General features: G+C 42.1%; 1 protein-coding gene across 1 annotated transcript; it reads left to right on the top strand.

Annotated features, from left to right (window-relative positions):
* Nucleotides 1–6724: 6724 nt before the first annotated feature.
* enc1 (ectodermal-neural cortex 1) lies at nt 6725–8591 on the top strand. The gene is made up of 2 exons (XM_062988654.1): nt 6725–7018; nt 7110–8591. The coding sequence occupies exons 1-2, from the start codon at nt 6725–6727 to the stop codon at nt 8589–8591; spliced, it is 1776 nt and encodes a 591-aa protein (XP_062844724.1).
* The last annotated feature ends 1366 nt before the right edge of the window (nt 8592–9957 follow it).

The raw sequence follows: 9957 nt of genomic DNA, 5'->3' as shown, positions 1-9957 counted from the left end.
ACCCATCAAAATACATTACATATGGTGACAGATACGTACGGATGACCGTTAGGGGTTTACAATTACAGACAATCCAGTTACAGTCCACATGTTCATCTGTCACCCCCTCCCTCGTACCTCACATATCAATCAAAAGGGACCCTCACTAACCAGATGATGTCTGGGTGGTGGACCATTCTCAGCACTGTATTGACAATACATGGTAATAACATGGTATTTGTGTTGTAGCACGAGTGTCAGGTGCTTCAGTTGTTAGGATTTGTTGTCAGGATTTGAAACTGTCAAAACTTACTGGCGTTTTCATTAGGAACACATACCCTGACATCACTCTATTCAGGTGTAAAGATTAGAGGTATTTTACTGGACACTTTTAATCACATGTTGGTGCTGGCTTTATATTGTTTGGATCACTATTCACCAGTCAGCCCTGGCATTAAAGTGGGTATTAAACACCTGGTACACATATAAGTACAATATGCTGTAAAATTGCTTTAAAACATAAAAAATGGACATCTGGTTTTCTTTGCCAATGATGAAAAGGACCATCCAGACTGTTAGCATTGAAAGATGCAAAAGCCAGCATTTGTCATGGACCCAACAGCGTCTGCAGAGCAGAGCCTGGATTTAAACCAACAATCTTCTGATTGATAGCCTAAAGCTCTAATCACTAGGCTACCACTGTCCCATAAATCCCATGAATATCATTGATTAGTACACAGTATTATTAAGGAGGCTAAACCAAAGTACTACTGGATGTTATAAGAATCTGCATTGAAAGAACTCACTAAGTTCAGAAAGTAAGCATTATACTTTTCCTACTACAGACTAAAGGATAGTAAACCAATTACATAGGCTTATTTGTAAATAATTTCCATTTGATCTATTTAGTATGTGTTAGTTCAATTCATTTCCTTTAGGTCAGCCAAGAAAATGGTCTCTTTTGATTCCAGTTTTTCTTAAAGCCTACAAAATGATTTTTTTCTAGTCGTAGGCTTGTTCCTTAAGGGCTTTGGGGAGACCTGGACTCTGTAAAGTTGTTTTAAAACAACGTTTTATTGTAAAAACGTGTAGAAGCTGAGGTAGGACTGGGCGGTATGACGGTACATTCTGTATACCGTCTTTGATTCCTCATACTGTATGGATTTTTCATATACCGCCACACCACAACATAGTTAATTTTAACAGCTGTAGGCTTCAAAAGGCAGCAGATCATATAAAAGGGCTATGGAGCGCCGTGCAAAGTAAGTAGTTAGCCAGTTAGCGTTAGCACGACAGTGTTAACAGATGAGAGAGGCTTCCCCAATATGGTGAAAGAAATGAAAAAAAAAAAAGATGGAAGATGAAGAGGGGAAGACCAAATCTGCACCAGAAGAACAAAGAAATAAGGCGTGTCGGCAGTTAGAAAAGACTAAAACACTGTATACTGTACAGTTTGTTACGAACGCAGTAACAATTTACATATGCAAGGACACAACCTCTATAGACAGTCGGGAAAGAAGCTTTTAGAGCAATTATTAAAACAGTGAATTCCAGGTATGTCTTACGGGGCAAAAATACTGAATGTCAGTCGCTATTTTAACGTTTTAAGCAAACTGGAATCTGAGATATTTAAAATCATCCACTTTTTAAACCTCGTTTTATTTGTTAATTGTATTTATTGCAACTGTTTCACACGTACTGATTCCATCATATATTGAGTCATTTTGTAGGGCCAAGCAAAGCTTATAGAACTCAAAACTTTCATTATATACGCTGATCAGCCATAACATTAAAACCACCTTCTTGTGTCTACACACACTGTCCATTTTATCAGCTCCACTTACCATATAGGAGCACTTTGTAGTTCTACAATTACTGACTGTCGTCCATCTGTTTTTCTACATACTTTTTTAGCCTGCTTTCATTCTGTTCTTCAATGGTCAGGACCCCAACAGGACCACTACAGAGCAGGTATTATTTAGGTGGTGGATCATTCTCAGCACTGCAGTGACACTGACATGGTGGTGGTGTGATAGTGTGTGTTGTGCTGGTATGAGTCGAGTGTCCGTGTCCACTCACTGTCCACTCTATGAGACACTCCTACCTAGTTGGTCCACCTTGTAGATGTAAAGTCAGAGATGACCGCTCATCTATTGCTGCTGTTTGAGTTGGTCATCTTCTAGACCTTCATCAGTGGTCATAGGATGCTGGTGTGAGGTGTTTTAAAACTCCAGCAGCACTGCTGTGTCTGATCCGGTCATACCAGCACAACACACACTAACACACCACCACCATGTCAGTGTCACTGCAGTGCTGAGAATGACCCACCACCTAAATAATACCTGCTCTGTAGTGGTCACAGACATATAAAAACATACCGTGATAAACCGTGAAACCGTCAGAATCTTAAAAAATACCGTGATACTAATTTTTGGTCACACCGCCCAGCCCTCAGCTGAGGTGAAGCTACAGTATCATATCTCCTCGCGGTTCCTCGTTCCTCTCCTCATTCCACACACACTCGTGCCCCGCCTTTCTCTCTGGATTAAAGCACAGCCCTTCTGGCACCGAGGAGCAGAAGCACACCAGAGCTCAGCTGAGACAGACTGCACACACTAAGCGACAGAAGAGAACAGAACCTGTGTGAGGAACACGAGGTTACAAACGAGCGAAGGAAGAACAACCATTTTTACCACCTCCGAACTAGAACAGTGCAGCTGCTGAACTACTTGCATACGCGGATTTAACAAGAACTGCATCCTGGCTCTCTCCGGTTTGGCATGTTTGAGGGGTAACACGGACAGATTTGAACTCCGGCTTTGCAACAAAGAGGTAAATATATGTATAGATCCAGGCTATATGTAGAATTTACATGGATCTTACTTATGCACCGGGTTATTTTAATTTAGCTGTATTACCTGTGTGCCATGCATGTGCTTAGAAACCGTCTAGAAAATCGCTGAATGATGCTCTGCGAACCGCGATCACACATGTCCCTTTTATTCTGGGTTGATTTAAAAAAAAAAAATACAATTATAGATAGATCGATAGATAGATAAAGGTTGATTTCGCAAGGCACCTTGGTCTTACTTATTATATTATTGTTATACTATTGTTATTTGATCAGACTCCGCATGTAGGAATCAATCAGGTGTCAATAATGCAGTTTTGCTTTGTCGGCATCATCAGGTGGCATCTATTAACTTTGCTTATATGTCTGATATAGCGAGGATTAAAGCATTAACAAAACACAATCAGATTCCCTCCAGAGGGGCGCCGAGAGATCCATATCGTTTACATGGAAATGACCACTGATTGGATTTGAATGCGCATTAAAACGGGCGACCAGATGGTAGCCGGTGACACTGACACACTCGATGTTGACTCTGCGCCCACTGTTCCTCCCTTTGTTTGGTTTTGCCTTGACTATGTTTAAAAAGTTGCTGTCCCTCTGTTTTCCCCTTTTCCTGTCCTGTTCCGCCCTTGAACACCTGGTAATGATTAAACTGGGTTACATTCCAGGGGCCCAGACATCTGACAGATCCACTGGGGTTTTTTCTCTGTTTGTATTATGACATCATGACTGGACATAGCTGTCTATTTTCTGCTGTTATTAATTCAGTTAAATCACTTGTAACTCTTTGCATCAGTCTACTATTTCAGTGGCTAGTTCGGGCAGTGGTAGCTCAGTCGTTAAGGTAAAGGACTAGTGATCAGAAGTTTGTCGGTTTAAGCTCCACTACTGCCAAGTTGCTACTGTTGGGCTCCTGAGCGAGGCCTTTAACCCTCAATTGCTCGAAGCATGTTCAGTCATAATTGTAAGTCAACGTTTGTCTATGTAAGACAGAGATATCACCACGAACACTGTACTATTGGTGACGACCGGTAGTATAAGTTAGTCTTAGTATTTAGTATTGTAATTTCCCCTTTAATATGTATAATTAATCCCTCATAATAACGTGTATCTTTCTTGTTTTAATTTCATATTCTCTAAATTGTAGGGTATATTTTACTATATTTTCTTTTAGTTTTTCATGTTCTTAATTTTTTATCTCTCTTGTTTGAATTTCAATGTTTGCAAGAAGTCTTTCTGAGGTTCTAGATCTCAGGAAAGTTTTAATGCTTTTAATTAATTTTTTTTTCCTTATGTAAAGCACTTTGAATTGCCAAGGTGTATATGAAAGGTGCTATACAGATAAACTTGCCTTTCCTAAGTCACTTCGGATGAAAGTGTCTGCTAAATGGAGTAAATGTAATGGTGTGAATTCTGACCACTCTACATGGCGGAGTTGGTAGATGTGTTTGGGAAGGTCATTTAGTTTACTTTAGACATGTTCTTTTTTATGACATTGTAAAGCTTGTTTAAAGACAATCAAATAAGCGTTATAAGTAAAGCACATACTTAATGCATGAAACATACAACAACACGCAATCACGTTTGATTGCATTCACTTTTCTGTACTGTGTATTCATAGTAAATAGTTTTAATACATAAAAAGTAATACTGCTTTCAAATCACACCGTTATTTTATATTCACACTTGTCACAATATCATTACTAAATAAATACACTGATCAGCCATAACATTAAAACCACCTCCTTGTTTCTTCACTTACTGTCCATTTTATCAGCTCCACTTACCATATAGAAGCACTTTGTAGTTCTACAATTTCTTACATTTACATTTTCGGCATTTAGCTTCCATAGTACCTTACTCTAGTTTAAGTAGACAATTACTGACTAGTCCATCTGTTTCTTTGCTTCCTTGTTTAGTCTGCTTTCCACCTTTTCTTTAATGCTCAGGACCACCACAGAGCAGGTATTATTTGGGTGGTGGATCATTCTCAGCACTGCAGTGACGCTGACATGGTGGTGGTGTGTTAGTGTGTGTTGTGCTGGTATGAGTGGATCAGACACAGCAGCGCTGATGGAGTTTTTAAATACCCTGTCCACTCACTGTCTACTCTATTAGACAGTCCACCTTGTAGATGTAAAGTCAGAGACGATCGCTCATCTATTGCTGCTGTTTGAGTTGGTCATCTTCTAGACCTTCATCAGTGGTCACAGGACGCTGCCTACGGGGCGCTGTTGGCTGGATGTTTTTGGTTGGTGGACTATTCTCAGTCCAGCAGTGACTGCTGTGTCTTATCCACTCATACCAGCACAACACACACTAACACACCACCACTGAGAATGATTTACTTCTCTTTACTGTGTATTCATAGTAAATAAATTTAATACATAAAAAGTAATGCTCCTGCTTTATTAATTGTGCTTTCAAATCACACCGTTATTTTATATTCACATTTGTCACAATATCATTACAGAGTAAATACTTCAACTGTACAGTAATGATAATCTTTTATCATTATGCATGACTTGTAGGGAAATGAAACCAGCAGGAACTTCCTCATCCTGCATTAATTTACCCATACAAATATTTGTTCCATCAGAGAAGAGGAACAGCTAAATATTAAGTAAGGGTATAAAAAGTTGTTGAATCCCTTGTTTTAGTCCAAATTTGTTGTTTTAAAACTTTAAACATACCACACATATTTAATCCAGCATTTAAAGTATTAAATATTAAAGCAACATACACACTGATTAGCCATAACATTAAAACCACCTCGTTGTTTCTACACTCACTGTCCATTTTATCAGCTCCACTTACCATATAGAGGCACTTTGTAGTTCTACAATTACTGACTGTAGTCCATATGTTTTTCTACATGCTTTGTTAGCCCCATTTCATCCTATTCTTTAATGGTCAGGACCCCCACAGGACCACTACAGAGCAGGTATTATTTAGGTGGTGGATCATTCTCAGCCCTGCAGTGACACTGACATGGTGGTGGTGTGTTAGTGTGTGTTGTGCTGGTATGAGTGGATAACACACAGCAATGCTGATGGAGTTTTTAAACACATCACTGTCACTGCTGGACTGAGAATAGTCCACCAACCCAAAATATCCAGCCAAAAGTGCCCCGTGGGCAGTGTCCTGTGACCACTGATGAAGGTCTAGAAGATGACCAACTCAAACAGCAGCAATAGATGAGCGATCAGCTCTGACTTTACATCTACAAGGTGGTAAAACTAGGTAGGAGTGTCTAATAGAGTAGATAGTGAGTGGACACGGTATTCAAAAACTCCAGCAGTGCTGCTGTGTCTGATCCACTCATACCAGCACAACACACATTAACACACCACCACCATGTCATTGTCACTGCAGTGCTGAGAATGATTCACACCTAAATAATACCTGCTCTGTGGTGGTCCTTTGGGGGTCCTGACCATTGAAGAACGTGTAAGCAGGCTTAAAAAGTATGTAGAGAAACAGATGGACTACAGTTAGCAATTGTAGAACTACAAAGTGTTTCTATATGGTAAGTGGAGCTGATAAAATGGACAGTAAGTGTAGAAACAAGGAGGTGGTTTTAATGTCATGGCTATATATATATATATATACATTGATATGATGATACGATATAATTTAAAATTGTACAAAAGTACCTGCCATTACCTTTTTGTGAGTAGGTTGATCTACAAACCAATACTGTTCCTCACACCACAATAGAAATCAAGCCCATTGTATATTTGCCTTTATTCCTATTGTTCAGAATGTTCCTTACTCACCGTGACCTGCACCTGCTGAACAAATATGACCTAATATTGTAAATAATGCACTCACAATTAATGAACTTCTTCTGTACTGACTGTCCTTGTTGATTTTTCATTATAGGATTCAATGAAAATGTCTGTTTGTGTCCACGAGAACCGCAAGTCACGGGCCAGTACTGGCTCCATGAACATCTACCTGTTTCACAAGTCCTCGTATGCAGACAGCGTCCTGATGCACCTGAATGCTCTGCGGCAGCAGAGGCTCTTTACTGACGTGTTGCTCCATGCCGGCAGCCGCTCGTTTCCTTGCCACCGGGCAGTGCTCGCCGCCTGCAGCCGATACTTTGAGGCAATGTTCAGTGGTGGGCTAAGAGAGAGCCAAGCCAAAGAAGTGGATTTTAGAGACTCCATTCATCCAGAGGTACTATATATACTTATAATACTAATAGCAGCTTGGCTAAATTACCTACTTTAATATCAAACTAAAATCAGTGTTCCTTTGTGTGAATCAGGTACTCGAACTTCTACTGGATTACGCTTACTCATCCCGAGTAGTCATCAATGAAGAGAATGCTGAGTCTCTGCTCGAGGCGGGTGACATGTTGGAGTTCCAGGACATCCGTGATGCCTGTGCAGAGTTCCTGGAGAAGAACCTTCACCCATCCAACTGCCTGGGAATGCTGCTTCTGTCCGATGCACACCACTGCACCCAGCTGTCCCAGCTCTCCTGGAGCATGTGCCTCAGTAACTTTCCAGCTATCTGCAAAACAGAAGAGTTTCTTCAGCTACCCAAGGATATGCTAGTCCAGTTGCTGTCACACGAGGAGCTGGAGACTGAAGATGAACGTCTGGTCTATGAGTCGGCACTTAACTGGGTAAATTATGACCTGGAACGGAGGCATTGCCACTTGCCTGAGCTACTGCGCACCGTACGGCTTGCCCTTCTGCCAGCCATATTTCTCATGGAGAACGTCTCCACCGAGGAACTCATTAACTCTCAGGCCAAAAGCAAGGAGCTTATTGATGAAGCTATTCGTTGCAAGCTCAGAATACTGCAGAACGATGGTGTGGTCAACAGTCCTTGCGCCAAGCCACGCAAGACCAGCCATGCCCTTTTTCTGCTAGGTGGTCCTACCTTTATGTGTGACAAGCTGTACCTGGTGGACCATAAGGCCAAGGAAATCATTCCAAAGGCAGATATTCCAAGCCCACGCAAGGAGTTCAGCGCCTGCGCTATCGGCTGCAAGGTCTACGTGACAGGCGGACGAGGCTCGGAAAATGGTGTGTCCAAGGACGTATGGGTGTACGATACCTTGCATGAAGAGTGGTCCAAAGCAGCGCCAATGCTGATAGCTCGATTTGGGCATGGTTCTGCAGAGTTGCGTCAATGCCTGTATGTGGTTGGAGGTCACACAGCTGCAACTGGTAGCCTTCCAGCGTCACCCTCTGTCTCCTTAAAGCAGGTGGAGCAGTTTGACCCAGCTGCTAACAAGTGGAGCATGGTTGCACCTCTACGTGAGGGCGTCAGCAACGCCGCTGTAGTCAGCGTAAAGCTCAAGCTGTTCGCCTTTGGAGGAACAAGTGTGGCTCATGACAAGTTGCCCAAGGTTCAATGCTATGACCCAGTGCAAAACCACTGGACTGTCCCGGCGTCCTGCCCACAGCCATGGCGCTACACTGCGGCTGCTGTTCTGGGGAATCAGATCTTCGTTATGGGCGGTGACACCGAGTTCTCAGCTTGCTCGGCCTACAAATTTAGCAGTGAGACCTACCAGTGGACTAAAGTAGGTGACGTTACAGCAAAGCGAATGAGCTGCCAGGCGGTCGCATCGGGGAACAAACTGTATGTTGTTGGTGGCTATTTTGGAACTCAGCGCTGCAAAACTCTAGACTGCTACGATCCCACAATGGATGCCTGGAACAGCATAACCACTGTACCCTATTCCCTAATCCCTACTGCCTTCGTCAGCACCTGGAAACACCTCCCAGCCTAAAAGCAGCATGCTTCAGTGGTTTCTTGACCTTCTTCCTGTAAGGTAGGTAGCAGGTTGATCACAAATCAAAAATTAAGAGCTGTGCCAATGCCATTAGGGATGTCAAAGTAACAATAATACTATTAAACTATTGGCTATATGTTGTTTTCATTTAAAAAAGCCACAGGCATCCTAACCATAACCATTTTCTTGTGGTCACATTGGTCCAAATACTGGCATACTTGTTTATGGTTGTATTTAATTTTTCAAAATTGACGAGTTTGGTCATTGGTGTTTACAGTGGTGTGGCAATAAGCCAGATGTATTTATTATAAAAGTTTATTATTACCTATACACCGATCAGCCATAACATTAAAACCACCTCCTTGTTTCTGCACACACTGCCCATGTTATCAGCTCCACTTACCATATAGGAGCACTTTGTAGTTCTACAATTACTGACTGTAGTCCATCTGTTTCTCTGCATGCTTTGTTAGCTCCCTTTCGTGCTGTTCGTCAATGATCAGGACTCTCCCAGGACCACCACAGAGCAGGTATTATATGGGTGGTGGATCATTCTCAGCACTGCAGTGACACTGACATGGTGGTTTTGTGTTAGTGTGTGTTGTGCTGGTATGAGTGGATCAGACACAGCAGCGCTGCTGGAGTTTTTAAATACTCACTGTCCACTCTATTAGACACTTCTACTTAGTTGGTCCACCTTGTAGATGTAAAGTCAGAGACGATCGCTCATCTATTGCTGCTGTTTGAGTTGGTCATCTTCTAGACCTTCATCAGTGGTCACAGGACGCTGCCCACGTGGCGCTGTTGGCTGGATATTTTTGGTTGGTGGACTATTCTCAGTCCAGCAGTGACAGTGAGGTGTTTAAAAACTCCATCAGCGCTGCTGTGTCTGATCTACTCATACCAGCAAAACACACACTAACACACCAGCACCATGTCACTGCAGTGCTGAGAATGATCCACCACCTAAATAATACCTGCTCTGTGGTGGTCCTGTAGGGGTCCTGATCATTGAAGAACAGCATGAAAGGGGGCTAACAAAGCATGCAGAGAAACAGATGGACTACAGTCAGTAATTGTAGTACAAAGTGCTTCTATATGGTAAGTGGAGCAGATAAAATGGACAGTGTGTGTACAAACAAGGAGGTGGTTTTAATGTTATGGCTGATCAGTGTAGATGCATTATATATAGTCTTTATATGGCTTTACATGACTGTATGCTTGGATGTGAGGTTGATTTCTTGAGTCATTGTAGGGTGAGAATCCAGTCTGCCAGTATATAGACTAACCACTGATTCACTAGGGAGTAATTGTGTGCGTATTTGTGTCTCGAGCGCGTCTGTATCTCCTCCAGCTTGCTGAC

The sequence above is a fragment of the Trichomycterus rosablanca genome, chromosome 26 (assembly GCF_030014385.1).
Source record: "Trichomycterus rosablanca isolate fTriRos1 chromosome 26, fTriRos1.hap1, whole genome shotgun sequence".
NCBI classification, from domain to species: domain Eukaryota; kingdom Metazoa; phylum Chordata; class Actinopteri; order Siluriformes; family Trichomycteridae; genus Trichomycterus; species Trichomycterus rosablanca.
The sequence above is the reverse complement of the archived record's forward strand: the minus strand, read 5'-3'. Positions and strand labels throughout refer to the sequence as shown.

Coding starts and splice junctions, on each gene's coding strand:
- enc1 (XM_062988654.1), top strand. CDS start 6,725: ATGAAAATGTCTGTTTGTGTCCACGAGAACCGCAAGTCACGGGCCAGT. Junction 7,019..7,109: donor GAGACTCCATTCATCCAGAG/GTACTATATATA, acceptor TGTGTGAATCAG/GTACTCGAACTTCTACTGGA.